This window comes from Acanthochromis polyacanthus, chromosome 22 (assembly GCF_021347895.1).
Source record: "Acanthochromis polyacanthus isolate Apoly-LR-REF ecotype Palm Island chromosome 22, KAUST_Apoly_ChrSc, whole genome shotgun sequence".
Taxonomy (NCBI): domain Eukaryota; kingdom Metazoa; phylum Chordata; class Actinopteri; family Pomacentridae; genus Acanthochromis; species Acanthochromis polyacanthus.
The window spans coordinates 585,807-602,000 of NC_067134.1; the positions used below are offsets into that span (position 1 = coordinate 585,807).

A 16,194-nucleotide genomic window follows, 5' to 3' on the forward strand; every position below is an offset into this window, starting at 1 on the left:
TTAAGGGAACTAGTGGAGTCACTTCAGAGCTGAGAATGAATAGATCTGGATTAGAGATGTATTTCAGGGAACAGTTCTCATGTGAGGTTCACATTAGATCTCTGAAATAATTTCAGGCAACTGTTTGGCAGTTTGAGGGAACTAATTATACTTAATGAGGGGGAAAAGAAGAACTTTGAGAGAACTAATTATGTAAAAGTAGATTAAATCAGTAACTTGCAGAAAATGAGTCACTAAAGGTGAACAAGTGTGAGAAAGAATAATTTAAAGCAACAAACAGTTGAACAGTTTCAGAAGCTAAATAAATAAATAGAGTTAAAGCTCAGAAACGAGACCTTTAGGGAACTAGACTGGAACACATCTGTAAAAAAAAATCCATAATCACAAACAGGAATAAAGACGGAACAAGTTTAAATGTGTAATAAACGAACATACATGATCAGTTTGACACAATAAATAATAATAAATAAATACGTTCCAGGGAACAAACCCAGAGAAGTCCATAAATAAACCAGTCTGGTTCTATGTTGGTTCTGGTTCGGTTCTTGGCAGGTCTGGATCCAGAACATGTTCTAACTTTAACTTGTTCTGATTTGGCTTTAAAAGACGTTCCAATGCATCCAGAACTAAAAAAAATAAACATTTAACCAAACTAACCGCCTCATCACGCTTCTAATGCAACAAAAACTCAGAACAGAACTTTAAATGTTTGGATTCTCCACTTCAACATCAGAATCACAACCAGAAATATTCATTTCAACCTTTCTGATGATGAAAATTTTAAATTTAACGAAAGTAAACATATTTAAACCTAAAACATCAGGGGAGGTTTGTCCCTGCTCAGCTTCTGTCCGTCTCCACATAAATAAGTTAGATTGGGTGAGTTAGTCTGGTTAACCAGGTTAACCTGGTGGTTGGCATAACAACATGGCACACAAGACAACAAACAAACAACCAGCAGTGAGTCCAGTTCAGTCTATTTGATGTTCTTCAGCAGCGACGTTCTAGCGTTCACCACGGCCTTGAAGGCGTCCTCGCTGCCCGGAGCGACGCATTTATCAGGATGCAGCAGAACCGCCAACTTCCTGTACGCCTTGTTCACCTCCTCCCTAGAAACGACACAGCAGGAACCATGAAGCCATCACTGCTCATACAGAACGTGAGTCCACAGTGGGTTAAAATGAGTCCACAGTGGGTTAACCCTTTAAGCTTCAGTCAATTCCAGCCGTTTTCAGTACAAAAAAATCGCTAATATTCTATTTTTAAATAAAAAAATTACGAAAAATACGGGGAATATTGGACGCGCATCGGGAGGTGCATTTCCTTGAAAACGACCGATTCGGGGATTTTATACCGACTTCAGGACATGTTTTGGACAAAATAGTTTACTGGCTTGTGTCATCTGGATGTAAAAGGTTGGATTATGGCCGTTTTTTGTGGAATCTTTTTTTTTGTGTGTAATAATAAACCCGGAAATGTGAGTCGTGCTGTGTGCTTTGAAGCCGTGTATAGAGAACGGATGGATGAATATTTGTTTTTGTCGGACAAATGTGTTTTTCTCACCCGCTGTGGTAATCCAACCCGGTCTCACGGGGATTCGTGAAACTGTCACGTAAGTTTTAGTTTCGGTTTCGTGCGCACCAACACGATTTCGTCACGTTTTTCGTGCCGCTCACCACGAAATGTTTTTCGCTGTGGTAATCACATCTGAAAGTGGTTTATACCGGCGGATTCATGACGATCTAAGCTGTCCATCGGCGTATACTGCTTGTGTGATTGCGTTTGCGGCCGCCGGCCGCCGGACATTCTTGAAATTCCTATGCAAATTGGTAAGTGTACCACCGGCTTATGGTTAGGTTATGGTTAGGTTATGGTTAGGGTTATGGTTAGGGTTATGGTTAGGGACGATGTCATGCAAAATATAGCGTTGGATTCGCCACGGTTTTACATTAAAAATATAATATACACATTCTTTTGAAATACGTTCTGAGTGGCACGAAAAGTCCGCCGTTTAAAATACATTGGTGCGCATTTCGTGGTGAGCGGCACGAAAAACATGACGAAATTGTGTTGGTGCACACGAAACCGAAACTAAAACTTACGTGACAGTTTCACGAATCCTCGTGAGATCGGGCTGGGTAATCGCATCTGAAAGTGGTTTATACCGGCGGATTCATGAGAATCTAAGCTTTCCATCGGCGTATAGTGTTTGTATAATCGCGTTTGCACCCGTCGGACATTCTTGAAATTCCTATGCAAATTAGTAGGTGTACCGCCGGCGGTACACTGAAGCTTAAAGGGTTAAAATGAATCCACAGTGGGTTAAAATGATCTAACCTGGCAATAGCCAGATTAATAATTGTGTAGTACTTGATAGTACTCCACAATATCAATCTGGGACCGCTCCATGTAAATCCGTTCGGAGGAAAGAGGCACGGATTGGACAATGCAACAGTATGTCCCGCCTCTGACAGGTTTGTTTTTAGCCAATCGCGGGATCTTCACAACGAGCGGAGCCAATTGGTAGATTAAACTCTTACCAAAACCCGTAGGTAAAAAAGCACAAACATCTTTACCATCCAGAAATGAGCAAAGCGCCTCTCGTTGTTCTTCCTTCAAAGAAGCGATAGGAGATTCAGCTAAAACTGACTTAACAGCAGCATCTACACGATCGTTGTCCTCCGTTGCCGTGTTTGTTTTGATCTACTGGTGCTTGGTGTCGTCTTCACACCCGGATATCCCGCCCCACACACGAATACTGCTGCGTGATTGGCCCGTGCCAACTTGGTGCTGTACGAAAAGTGAATGCTGGAGCGGAGCAAGATGGTTTCTTGAGAGATTTGTGAACTCACAAATATCACGTGAAATCAACTTGCTGGCAAGGTTAAAAATGATCCATAGTGGGTTAAAGTGAGACCACAGTGGGTTAAAATGAGTCCACAGTGGGTAGAAATGAATCCACAGTGGGCTAAAATGAGTCAACAGTGGGCTAAAATGAGTCCACAGTGGGTAGAAATGAATCCACAGTGGGTAGAAATGAATCCACAGTGGGTTAAAATGAGTCCACTGTGGGTACAAATGAGTCAACAGTGGATTGAAATGAGTCAACAGTGGGTTAAAATTAGTCCACTGTGGGTAGAAATGAATCCACAGTGGGTAGAAATGAATCCACAGTGGGTAGAAATGAATCCACAGTGGGTAAACATGCCTTTCTTACAGTGACTCACCGTGTGGCGCCTGGTTTCACGCCCAACATATCCCAGGAGTCCTTGCTGTTGCGGATGCGTCGGATGGTGTCGGCCTGCTCCTTGGTAAAGCCCACACTGACTTCAGTCGCCGGGCGTTTCCCGCCGTTTTCACACATATCAGTGATGGAGGAGAAGAATGCCTGTGGAGGACACAGAGCTCACCACCAGTTCAAAGCCACCACAGACCAGTTCAACGCCACCACAGACCAGTTAACGATGGCGTACCTGAAACATCTCGTTGATGCCCTCACCGCTCTGTGCCGACGTCTCGAAGTAATGGAAGCCTCTAGACTCCGCCCACAGCCGGCCTTCACCCTCGTCCACCACCCGCCGCTTCGTCAGGTCCACCTGCACATGTACGAGGTTAAACCCTGATCTGAGAAGTTAACCTGAGCTGAAACTCAAACCAACACAGTGAACTGCAGCTGAACAAAAACACTTATATGAGATGGGTAAAGTTCAGGATGTCTCTGATTGGTGGAGGATATAATTGTCTCTGATTGGCTGAGACTCACCTTGTTGGCGCAGACGACGAACACAATACTGTCCATGTTGGCCTGCGAGCCCATTTCCTGTTTCATCTCCCCCAGCCAGGAGTCAAGAGCGTCAAAACTTTCTCTGAGGCCGACGTCGTACACCAGGAGAACCCCCTGACTGTCCTTATAGAACTCGTTACGCACCTGAGACACAGAAGAAGACAGGTGACACCACAGAAGGAGACAGGACAAGACAGGTGACACCACAGAAGGAGACAGGACAAGACAGGTGACACCACAGAAGAAGACAGGACAAGACAGGTGACACCACAGAAGAAGACAGGTGTTCCTCACCTCGTAGAAGAAGGGGTGTCCGGCCATGTCGAAGATGTTCACCTTGATTTCTCGGTCTCGTACCTGCACTCTGAAGCAACACACAGACATGATGACTTTGGACACACCTGTACACACATGTAGACACCTGGACAGCGCTGGACTCACTTGGTGACGCCGTAGTCAATGCCGATGGTGGCCAGGTACTTTGGGACGAACCTCTTCTCACAGTAACGCTTGATGATGCAGCTCTGGAACATTTCAAAGTAGAATCTTCATCTGAAAGCTGTCATTTACATATTAAATACATTTTTAGACACTTTAGAAAATGTTAAAAACAAAAATACGATGATTTCAGAGCCGTCAGAAGAATTCTTTTCACCAAGCTGAAACCACTTCTGTCTAATTGAACCGCTGCAGAGATGCTGCTGCCAATTAATGGGAATACAGAACACGTGTTTAACTTCATGAATGGAATATACGCCGATTTATAGAAAATAAAATACTCTTCCACATAAACACTCAACAGCTGCTGGATTGGGGGAGAGTTTGTGGTTAAAAGCAAATTAATTGATTTTTTAACTGGAGTCTGGCGACAGATTTAACAAACTAAATCAGAGCCTCAAAAATCATTAAAGTCGACATCTAAATGAGCAGAAATGTTGATTATTAAAGCGAACACTATATTTCAAAGCCCATTTAAATCATTTAAATGTAAGAAAAGGACCAACGGGAAGCTTCATCACAGCTGATAAATCTCTAGTTAAATCCTGCCGGAGGTCCATTTAGAGTCTGTCTAATTTAATCCTTTGGTCCTTTACCTTCCCGACTTCTGCGTTCCCGAGGCTAATCACCTTCACCCGCAGAGACTTCTTGTTGTCTCGTCTCTTCGGTGCGTTTGTTTCCATTTGCACACTTTGAAAATGTGCGTTTTTTGAGGTTAAAGTTTGCGGCTGCGGACGAGCGAAGAAACGCAGGGATTCCGTGTTGTGGTCAGGAGCTAAGCTAACTGTTAGCTGCTAATTAGCTCGTTAAAGAAGCTGAATTAATTCATGAACGCGTCGCTTTGTTTACGTTATTGTTTACTTTAGTACTGATACTAACGCTGTGGTCCTGCGGCCATTTTACGGCAGCGCAGGAGGCTAAATGCTAAATGCTAACCAGCTGTTTCCTAGCGTCCAGTTAGCCGCTGCTAGCACAAATACTACTTCCTGTACATTTCAAAATAAAACCGTTGTTAGCGGAAACGGCAAAACACAAGACAAATGAAATAAAATAAAAAAGTATGCCCCTTTGGATAAAGGTGTCTGTTTAATGAAATAGTAGATAATAAATAAAATGACACAACATAGTCGTAAATAAACCTTTAAAAAACATATTTATCCTTAAAATATCCATAAGACTATGTAAATCCATAGTTGAAAACACAAAACTCTTGAATATGTTTTTTCAAACAGGATTTTATTAATAAAGCAAAATAGACGATATACTACTATATACTGTTGTTCAAACAGCAGAAATTCTCAGGAAAACATCAGAACAAGTGATTCATTTACGCTGTTGTTTAAAACTCATCAGAAAAATACAAGAAAATGAAAAGAAAGGATTCAAGCATTTATAATATTTTATATGAACAAAGCAACAGAAAACATTAAAGCTGCAGCGTCCTGTAAAACCGTGACGAGAAAATCTAATGTTAATTTTTACAGTTGAATGATGAACAACTCGTTTATTTATTGGATATTTCTGAAATGTTTTGGGGCTTTGAGCCGATTTCAAGACGAATATTAACATCAGAAGTTAATGTTTGTTTTTATCTGGGAGCATTTTCTCCTCTTGGTTCATTCGATTAATTAGTTTTAATAATTAACAAGATAATATTGGAGGTAAATGAACTTTAAACTCTTTAAACTGTAAATAATTTGAATACAAACTCCCTAAAATAAACTGAAACATCAATAAGATCGAAATCAGAGAAGGAAATTCACTGACTTGAATTTAACAAACTCTGTTTCTGATTTAACGTCCAGATATACAACCTTCTGGTCAAATATGTTGTTTGAAATTCATCTTTCTGTTCAGATCCTGAAGAACCTGAAGAGCCTAAATGTGATAAAATAACAATAAATGTCGTCCTGATCCACAAGAACATCAGCAAAAAGCTGAAAATATGAATGAATAAAAAAACAGTTTTTCACATTAGAGAAGCTGAAATGTTGAAATCATTTGGTGTTTTTAAATGAAAAAATGACTGAAATGATGTTTAAAATAACTTCCTGTTTTCTAATAAATCATTTAAATAAATGTCCTGTCCTCTAATAAATCATTTCAAATAACTTCCTGTTTTCATAATAAATCATTTAAAGCAACTTCCTGTTTTCATAATAATTGATTTAAAAGAACTTCCTGTTCTCTAATGAATCTAATTCTCATTTCTAATAATCTCAGCAGGTTTAAAGAACAATTCAGGAAAAAAACTGGAACTTCTCAGATTTCTGAGGCTGAACTTTAACCAACGAACCAGATTTTATAGAAGTTCAACAAAAAGAAAGGAAAGAAAAATAAAGACTTCCTGGTCCCAGTCCTGGTCCCAGTCCTGGTCCCAGTCCAGCTTCCAGTCCTGGTCCCAGTCCTGGTCCCAGTCCTAGTCCCAGTCCTGGTCCCAGTCCAGCTTCCAGTCCTGGTCCCAGTCCTGCTTCCACATCTAGAACTGTGGTTCTTTAGCGAAGCGGCTGCATCTGCAGGGAGTCATAGGTGTCTCTGGTGGCAGAACTCAGACCCTGAACACATCAATAATCAATAATCAGTCAATTATCAATCAACAATCAATTCATAATAAATCAGTGAATCAATAATCAGTCAGTCAGTGTTGGAGGCTTAATAACTGAACAGAAGGTTCTAGAAAACGTTCTCACCTGATAAACCTGATCGGTCTTCCTCTGACGCTGCTGAAACATCAAGAACCAAACGTCAGTAAATCTGAAAAAACGCTTTGATCAAGAACCTGAAGAACATGAAGAATATGAAGAACCTGAAGAACATGAAGAATATGAAGAACCTAAAGAACATGAAGAACCTGAAGAACATGAAGAATATGAAGAACCTAAAGAACATGAAGAATATGAAGAACCTAAAGAACCTGAAGAATATGAAGAACCTGAAGAACATGAAGAACCTGAAGAATATGAAGAACCTGAAGAACATGAAGAATATGAAGAACCTGAAGAACATGAAGAATATGAAGAACCTAAAAAACCTAAAGAACATGAGGAACCTAAAAAACCTAAAAACTTAAAGAACACGAAGAACCTAAAAACCTAAAGAACCAAAAGAACCTAAAGAACATGAAGACCATAACAAATCTAAAAAAATAAAAAACTTAAAGAACCTAAAGAGCATGAGGAACCTAAAAAACCTAAAAACTTAAAGAACCTGAAGAACCTAAAGAACCTGAAGAACCTAATAAACCCAAAGAACCTGAAGAACCTAAAAAAAACCCTAAAGAACCTGAAGAACCTAAAAAAAAACCTAAAGAACATGAAGAACATGAGGAACCTAAAAAACCTAAAGAACATGAAGAACCTAAAGAACCTAAAGAACCTGATGAACCTAAAAAAAACCCTAAAGAACATGAAGAACATGAGGAACCTAAAAAACCTAAAGAACATGAAGAACCTAAAAACCAAAAGAACCTAAAGAACCAGAAAAAAGTAAAAACTAAAGAAACCTAAAGAACATGAATAGCCAAAAGAACCTGAAGAACCAAAAAAAAAACCCTAAGAACCTAAAAACCAAAGGAACCTAAAGAACATGAAGAATCTAAAGAACATGAAGAACTTCGAGAACCCCTGACCTCTCGTTTCAGAGGAAGTTCCTTATATTCTCCGTCGGTACGTTTGGTCAGATCCTGAAATTAGAACCAACATCATGTAAATAACAAAGAACATGCAGAACATAAAAACACAACAAGTAAAGACGATCATTTTGTGTTCTAAAGTTATCTACAGAACAAGTTCAAAAAGCTGCAGAACCTCCAAACAAACAAACATCTTTAGGAATAAAAATGAGAACGTTGTGTCGGTTACCGTGTACGTGTCGTCATCAGTTCTGCGGTTCTAAAAGACAGAACATCACAGAGAAAAATCAGTCCACAGTTTAACAGGTTCTATCAAATGTTCTGGAACTTCTAGACAGTTCTTCAGGGTTTATCTTTATGAATGTTTATCAAAGCAGGATTATGGAACCTTGTCACTCCTGATCGTAACTGTTCTAGAAAAGCAGAAAAGAAGGTTCCTCAACCTTTAGCAGTCGATTAAGATCCCAGAGAAACTGTTCCAATGTTGATATTGAGGGTTCTGTGGACATTAGCCAGAGTTCTTTCAGAGAACTACAGGGTCCAGTAAGGTTCATTCTGAGTTTTTTGTCTGAGTTCTCAGTTTATCGTAGATCTTTTTAGATGTTATTGTTTTGAGTTCACTGTTGGTTCTCAGGTTTCTTTGTTTTTAAGGGGTTCTCACACCAGGATCTCTGGGGTTTGTTTTTAGAGACTGACACTGTTCTTTAGTGTCTTAAAGGGGTTCTCACACTGGGTTCTTTGGGGTTTGTTGGGGTTCCTTTAAGGCTGCCTTTTGTTTGTTTTTTTAGTGTTCTTTGGGGATTGTTCTTCGACTTCATTTGGTTCTTTAAAGGTTCTTTGAGGGTCATTTTTTGATTAGACATTACTCTGTTTTTTAAAGAGTCTTTTCAAGTTCCACAGTGTTTATTGGAAGTAATAGTTCTTTAAAGTTCCTCGAGGATTTGATTGTTCCCTGAGTTCTCTGGGTTCTGTCAGACTTCTTTGTGAGTCATTGTTCCTCAGAGAGTACTTTAGGGCTCTACTACTTTAGAGGTCTTTTAACGTTTCTTGGGGATTATTTGTTCTTCATTGGTTCTCTGGAGTTCACTGGGTTCCTTATGAGGTTCTTTATGGGTGTTCTTAGTTTGCCACGGAGTCTTTTAGGGTTTTCTCAGTCTCCTCCAGCGAGTGTTTGGGGTTCTACAAGGTTCTCATCTCTTATCCACTGTGTAGTTCCAGAGGATCAGTTCAGATTCTTGTCATAACTTCACGATTAATTTCAGAACCCTGAGAGAACCTTAAACAGATCCTAAAGAGACCCAGTAACAGTCGGAGATGTTTAGAACCAACACCACAAAGGTTCTCTGGAGAACAAATGTAGAAGCAACTGCTGGAACCTTCTGAAGTCTGACTGTAAGAACTTCCGGTTCTGTTGCAGAACCACATGGAACTCACCCTTCCTCTCTCCGCGTCTCTCATCAGCGGAAAGCTTCCAGAACCCGGACCTCCCAGATCCTGAACACGAGAACATTCAGTCATCATCACGAAGGAACATTTACTAATAGAACCAAAGAGAACAAAACACAACAAACTCAAGGTTCTTCAGTAATGAAGGATGGTGACTCACGCTATAGACGTTCTCCTCCTTCACTTTGGTTCTAAAGAACTAAAGACAAACAGAAACCATGGTTAGAGAACAGAAGATGTTCTAAATGAGATAAACAAACCAAATATCAGAGGTTCCTGTTAGAACCCACCCTCTCCTTGATGAACATCCCGGTGATGACGAGGCCGTAGAGTCCCAGGAACCCGTCCAGGATGAAGCAGAGCTCTGGATCGTAGAACTTCAGGGCCTCTGAGGGATCAGAAGAACAGAGAACAGTTCATAGAATGTCTGAAGTTAAACTGGTGTCCAGAACCTTCAGAAGAACAGAGAACAGAAGAACAGAGAACAGTTGATGGAACATCTAAAGCTCAACTTCTGATTTCTCTCACGTTCAGTTTCTCCTCAGGAAGTTCTGAGTCGATGTGAAGCTCAGTGGTTTCCTCCTCTGCTCACCGTGGTTATTAGTAACAGCTGTGTGTGTGTGTGTGTGTGTGTGTGTGTGTGTTACTGTGTGGTTGTGTGTGTGTGTGTGTGTGTGTGTGTGTTACTGTGTGTGTGTTACTGTGTGGTTGTGTGTTACTGTGTGTGTGTTTTACTGACACACACTAAAACCTTAACCTAAAGGATGAACTCTAACTCTGTCCTCTTCCTTCTGCCCTCCGTCTGTTTCAGCAAACCGGGTTTAACAGAATCATCAAACACTTAAAACATTTGAACAGAATAAAATGGTGTCGAACGTTAGAATAAAATGTCTTCAGACATTAGAATAAAATGTTGTCAGACTTTAAGTTTCTGCTGATAGAACCATGATGACATCACAGGTGGGCGGAGCCTCGGCTGCAGGTCGATTTGATGAGTTTCCAGGAAGTTTCTCTCTGATGACATCTGAAGAATTATGTCCATCAGAATAAACACCACACATCACAAACACACGATCATGAAATGAAGCACGGTGGTGGCAGCATCATGGTGGTGAGAGTGAAACTTGGTTCTAAATCTAGGTATTTTCTGGCCTTCCATTGATCATACAAACAACTTAAAGTCACTCTATACAGAGATGATGCTGTGTTGCTTTGGGGAATCGTGTAAAAATAGAAAAGGAGATTAGTCTGGTTTAGATGTCAGTGCGAGTCACATAACACCCTCCATAAACAGCTGACTCATTACAGTTTAATCGTTCAGTGACTGATTTTCGGTCTCCATCAGATTGTTAGAACAGCAGAGGCAGAAATGAACGCAAAAAGTTTCCACTGAAACTGAACTCTCAGCTGGAGAACATGAAGTGACTAAACCTACCCAGAATGTTCAGAACCAGCGGAAACATCGTCACACTTTTTGTTTACCAGAACTCTTCATGACTCACAAACACACTGATTCACATTGGTTTCATTAGCAAGACAGGTTCTGCAGAGTTCTCACTAGAACCTGGAGACTAAAGAAAGCTAACAACATGTCAGAGTTTAAGTAGACAACATTAATAAAACAGAGCAGAGAACGTTAAAGAAGCACAGTCGAGAACATTAAAGAAACAGTAGAGATTCTGGTTGCTGGAGAACCATCTGAATGTTCTAACAGGAAGTGAGACCATCTGTTCATGAGGTTCTGTGTTCTCTAGAACAGACTATGGTTTCACCCATGAACTCCAAAATGAAGACAGATAAAACAAGATCCTAGATTTAGGGACCCTACATTTCCATCTCAAGCTTCCCTCTTCAGGCAGGTATTTCAGATGAGGTTCTACCTAAACACCTCTTAGACAGAAGGAACCCACTCATGGGCCCACCCAAAAGATCTGGAGGTTAGTTCAGGAGAACAAAAAGAACCAAACTCCTGAAATGTTCTCTGATCTTCCTTCCTCAGATCTAAGGTCAGGGCAGAGAATGGAGTTCCTGTCTACTGTGGTTCCTTTAGTACAAAGAGAGTCAATGAAGAACTTCCAGACTACTTCCTCAGAGAGAGGTTCTATAGAGAGTAGGGGTGTAACGGTACACGTATTCGTACCGAACCATTCGGTACAGGCCCGTTTGGTTCGGTACAGAGGTGTACCGCGGTACGAAAATTTTAAGACTATTAAGAATGTACAGAATTGTTTTAATTGCGAAACCTAAAACTTTGTAGTGCCCACTGTTGTGTTGGACCTTCTCTGGCTCACAGTAGCACAGTATGCGGAACTAAAAACAAGGAGGAGTTTCCAGTGAACCACAGGATGTGACGGATCGTTTTTCTCCTGCTGGAGCTTCATGGCTAATGCTGGCAACAACAAGAAGAAACTAGAGCTGGAAGACGCTCCGGCGTCATTAAAATCACCCATTTGGGATCACTTCGGTTTCCCAGTGAAGAAAAAGTAGAAGAACAAGTGGACAAGAGGAAAGCCGTACGCCGACACTGAAGCTGTCCTCAGCTCTGCATCCAGCAACACGTCAAACTTAGACACACATTAGAAAAAGCTCCATCCAAGTGTAGCTATCCCTGCTGCTAGGAAAAAACAGAGAACTGTACAAACGATGCTCCCAGCATCATTTCATCAAACCCTGCCTAGCATTTCAGAACGGGCTAAAGCAATAACCAAGTCCACGGTGTTTTCATAGCAGCAGATCTACGGCCATACTCCGTTGTTCAGAACTGAGGTTTTAAACTGATGAAGGTCAGCTTACAGTAACTTTACATTATTGTTGTACTCTTTGCTACAGATAAATGACTACATTGTGTATTTTTTTTAGCCTACTAGTATATTTATGGTGGTAAACAAGAGCCTAACTGAATGGTGTTGTTTAAAATAAAAAAAAGCAATTACAAGAAAATAGATTTCCTATTTTAGATAATAGAGCCCAGTTATGAAGTTCCTTCTCGTCCACACTTCAGCCAGAAAGTCATACCAGCTCTGATATCAGCTGGTTTTTTTTCATTTTTCCCCTTAACTGAGAACCGAACCAAACCGAACCGTGATTTTTGTGTACCGTTACACCTCTAATAGACAGGAAGCTTGTGTCCATCTTAGAGGCTCCACTGATTGATGATTGGATTGATATCACTGATGACATAAAGACTAACGTTCTCTGAGATTCCACCATTATGTTAATGCCACTAACTATTCCAAGTGTTCCGTAGATATCAACCACAGGTATGGACCGTAGATATCGACCATAGATATGGACTGTAGATACAGGCCATAGGTATGGACCGTAGATATGGACCGTAGATATCAACCCTAGGTATGGACCGTAGATATGGACCGTAGATATCAACCCTAGGTATGGACCGTAGATATGGACCGTAGATATCAACCATAGATATGGACCATAGATACAGGCCATAGGTATGGACCGTAGATATGGACCGTAGATATCAACCATAGATATGGACCATAGATACAGGCCATAGGTATGGACCATAGATATGGACCGTAGATATCAATCATAGATATGGACCGTAGATACAGGCCATAGGTATGGACCGTAGATATGGACCGTAGATATCAACCCTAGGTATGGACCGTAGATATGGACCGTAGATATCAACCATAGATATGGACCGTAGATACAGGCCATAGGTATGGACCGTAGATATGGACCGTAGATATCAACCCTAGGTATGGACCGTAGATATGGACCGTAGATATGAACCATAGATATGGACCGTAGATATCAACCCTAGGTATGGACCGTAGATATGGACCGTAGATATCAACCATAGATATGGACCGTAGATACAGGCCATAGGTATGGACCGTAGATATGGACCGTAGATATCAACCCTAGGTATGGACCGTAGATATGGACCGTAGATACAGGCCATAGGTATGGACCGTAGATATGGACCATAGATATCAATCATAGATATGGACCGTAGATACAGGCCATAGGTATGGACCGTAGATATGGACCGTAGATATCAATCATAGATATGGACCGTAGATACAGGCCATAGGTATGGACCGTAGATATGGACCGTAGATATCAATCATAGATATGGACCGTAGATACAGGCCATAGGTATGGACCGTAGTTATGGACCGTAGATATCAACCCTAGGTATGGACCGTAGATATGGACCGTAGATATCAACCATAGATATGGACCGTAGATATCAACCCTAGGTATGGACCGTAGATATGGACCGTAGATATGAACCATAGATATGGACCGTAGATACAGGCCATAGGTATGGACCGTAGATATGGACCGTAGATATCAATCATAGATATGGACCGTAGATACAGGCCATAGGTATGGACCGTAGATATGGACCGTAGATATCAATCATAGATATGGACCGTAGATACAGGCCATAGGTATGGACCGTAGATATGGACCGTAGATATCAACCATAGATATGGACCGTAGATATGGACCGTAGATATCAACCCTAGGTATGGACCATAGGTATCACTCCTAGAAGACTAGATTCTATAACAATGTTTGAAAATGTTTTTTTTTCTGGTGACAGATGAAGGAAATGGAAACAGAGTTGACCTGGATTCATTTTCAGCTGCTCAGACATCGTTAACATCTACTCTACGGATTCTGTTCTCCACAAGAACTTTCAAGAACCTCAGATCAGAACCCCAGGGAAACGTTCAGAGAGTTCTTGGGTGAACTGCAGGCAGTGTTTTCTGGAGGAACATCTGGAAAACCATTCAACATCCTGGAACATCTGGAGAACCATCCAGCATTGTGGAATATCTGGAGAAACATCCAGCATGGTGGAACATGTGGAGATCCATCTTTTTTTGTCTCTTCTGTTGTCATTTTAAATTCAGCTCGAGTCATTCTGAACCCGTTTCCAGTAATTATGGAGACTTTTCAGGCTATTTTGGACAATTCTTAAGTAAGTTTGGACAAATTTTGAGTCAGTTATGTTATTTTTGTTACTTTGGATGAAATTTTACCAAATTTTGGACAATTTTATACGGCTTTGGACAAGTTTTAGGTTATTTTTGACATTTTTTTAGTCATCTTAAATTCGTTTCAGGTTATTTTGGACAATTCTTGAGAAAGTTTGAACACATTTGAGTTATTTTTGGCATATTTGGTTACTTTGGACAAAATTTAAGTCATATTAGACACATTTTTAGTAATTCTGGAAAATTTTAGACAGAGTAAAATGCAGCATGGCTCAAAGACAGTGAACAGAGCAGAAAGGTGTTTGAGATCCATTCAGCATAGTGAAACATGGAGACAGAAAAACAGTTACAGTTGAGGAGATGACTGGCTACCAGGACATGGAGGACAGAATCTCTACAGAAGCACATCTGAGGAACCATGGAGATAGAAAACCATCAAGAAACATCTCAACCTGAAGTTCAGAGTTCATTTTTCTGATGGAACCAAACTCATCACAATAAGTTCCAGTTGTAGATCTGGAGATTTGTCTTCTGTTTTTAGTTTCTGGCTGATAAATGGAGTCACTCTGGGAACTCTTTAACAGAAAACAGAACAAACCTGCTGGTGGGTTCTCTTTAAGAACATGAATGGAACATCGAACCAAACATGAGAGAAAAACTCTGACTTTCCTCCTAACGTCTGAAAACATCGACCTAAATCTATTTCCTGCTGCAGACGAACAAAGAGCCTCGTCTGCATCAGCTCAGTCTGAAGGTTCTCCACAAACATGTTGGAGTTCTCCAGTTTCAACTAAAGCTGCTCACAGTTCTACGTTTTTAAATCCTCCACAGCTTCTTTGTTCTGAGTCTGGAAACCACCATGTTCAGGTAGAACCCACACAGAGAACCATCAGAAGCTGATGTTTCTATAAGGTTCTCTAATCTAAGGTTCTCTAATCTAAGGTTCTCTCATCTAAGGTCGTCGAGGTGTGTTGGAGGTTCTCACCTGTCCGGGGAATCATGGAGGCACCAACCAGAACCAGCGTCCAGAACCTCATCTTAAACCGTCGAACTGAAGAAACAACGTTCTGCAAACTGCTCCCCTCAAAGCGTCGACTCGACTGAAGCAGGAAGTGGTGAGGAGCTGCAGACACACAACTACATACACCCCCCCACACACACACACAGATACACACAACTACACACACCACACAGCTACACAACACACAAGTGGTGAGGAGCTGCAGATGCACACAGATAAATACACAACTGCACACACATACCCAACTACACTTGTAAACCTCTCCTCAGATGGAACCATGGGCTCAGAGTTTCGGAAGTTTCAACATCACTGAAATGTCAGATGATTCTAATCTGTCCACCACAGTAATCAGATTATTTATAAATCCTCCAGTATTTACTCTGGTGTCAGATTACAATAGATTATATTTAGAAAAATAAAAGTTCAGCAGGAACCCAAAGCAAATGAAAGACTCACAGAGCCCTCCATCATCACCCCTAATAAACCCTAATCCGACAAACCCTACTAACCCTAATAAACCCTAACCCTACTAACCCCAATAAACCCTAACCCTAATAACCCTACTAACCCTAATAAACCCTAACCCTGCTAACCCTATAAACCCTAATTAACTCTAAAAAAACCTACAAACCCGAATAAACCCAACTGACCCTGATAAATCCTGCTAGCCATAAAATAAACCCTAGCCCTGATTATCACACTAACCCCTAAAAAACCCACTAACCCTGTACATCCACTGGTCTGGACTCCTTCTAGGTTCTGCTTTGGATTCTCGTTGGTGAACTGAAGGGGAACATTAACGGGGATCCTGAATCCACACAGATCGATTCCA

The 16,194-nt window shown here is 40.9% G+C and overlaps 2 protein-coding genes across 3 annotated transcripts; both read right to left on the minus strand.

The window, feature by feature from the left end:
* Positions 1–394: 394 nt before the first annotated feature.
* On the minus strand, positions 395–5,267 carry LOC110970381 (DnaJ (Hsp40) homolog, subfamily C, member 27). The gene is made up of 7 exons (XM_022220650.2): positions 4,879–5,267; positions 4,226–4,308; positions 4,079–4,148; positions 3,764–3,928; positions 3,474–3,596; positions 3,228–3,388; positions 395–1,109 (listed from the first exon to the last, which is right to left on the minus strand). Exons 1-7 carry the CDS (start codon positions 4,963–4,965, stop codon positions 977–979), a joined length of 822 nt encoding a protein of 273 aa, XP_022076342.1. The 5' UTR covers positions 4,966–5,267; the 3' UTR covers positions 395–976.
* Positions 5,268–5,497: 230 nt separating this feature from the next.
* Positions 5,498–16,189, minus strand: LOC110972754 (T-cell surface glycoprotein CD3 zeta chain-like). 2 transcript variants are annotated; one of them, XM_051943058.1, is made up of 8 exons: positions 15,327–16,189; positions 9,650–9,747; positions 9,520–9,558; positions 9,348–9,407; positions 8,143–8,172; positions 7,911–7,964; positions 6,973–7,002; positions 5,498–6,837 (listed from the first exon to the last, which is right to left on the minus strand). In XM_051943058.1, the coding sequence occupies exons 1-8, from the start codon at positions 15,376–15,378 to the stop codon at positions 6,778–6,780; spliced, it is 423 nt and encodes a 140-aa protein (XP_051799018.1). In that variant the 5' UTR covers positions 15,379–16,189; the 3' UTR covers positions 5,498–6,777. The 2 variants fall into 2 exon arrangements, with proteins under 2 accessions (XP_051799018.1, XP_051799017.1); XM_051943057.1 differs by having other exon boundaries at positions 6,973–7,005; positions 15,327–15,922.
* Between the last annotated feature and the right edge of the window lie 5 nt (positions 16,190–16,194).

Bases quoted from the DNA above. Each gene is read 5' to 3' on its own strand.
- LOC110972754 (XM_051943057.1), bottom strand. From the start codon at position 15,378: ATGAGGTTCTGGACGCTGGTTCTGGTTGGTGCCTCCATGATTCCCCGG. The intron at 9,408-9,519 runs GTGAGTCACCAT...TCTCGTGTTCAG, and splicing joins AGGAGGAGAACGTCTATAGC to GATCTGGGAGGTCCGGGTTC. The intron at 7,965-8,142 runs GTAACCGACACA...TTCTAATTTCAG, and splicing joins CTGATGACGACACGTACACG to GATCTGACCAAACGTACCGA.
- LOC110970381 (XM_022220650.2), bottom strand. From the start codon at position 4,965: ATGGAAACAAACGCACCGAAGAGACGAGACAACAAGAAGTCTCTGCGG. The intron at 4,309-4,878 runs GTAAAGGACCAA...GAAATGTTCCAG, and splicing joins GGAACGCAGAAGTCGGGAAG to AGCTGCATCATCAAGCGTTA. The intron at 3,389-3,473 runs GTACGCCATCGT...TGTCCTCCACAG, and splicing joins GCATCAACGAGATGTTTCAG to GCATTCTTCTCCTCCATCAC.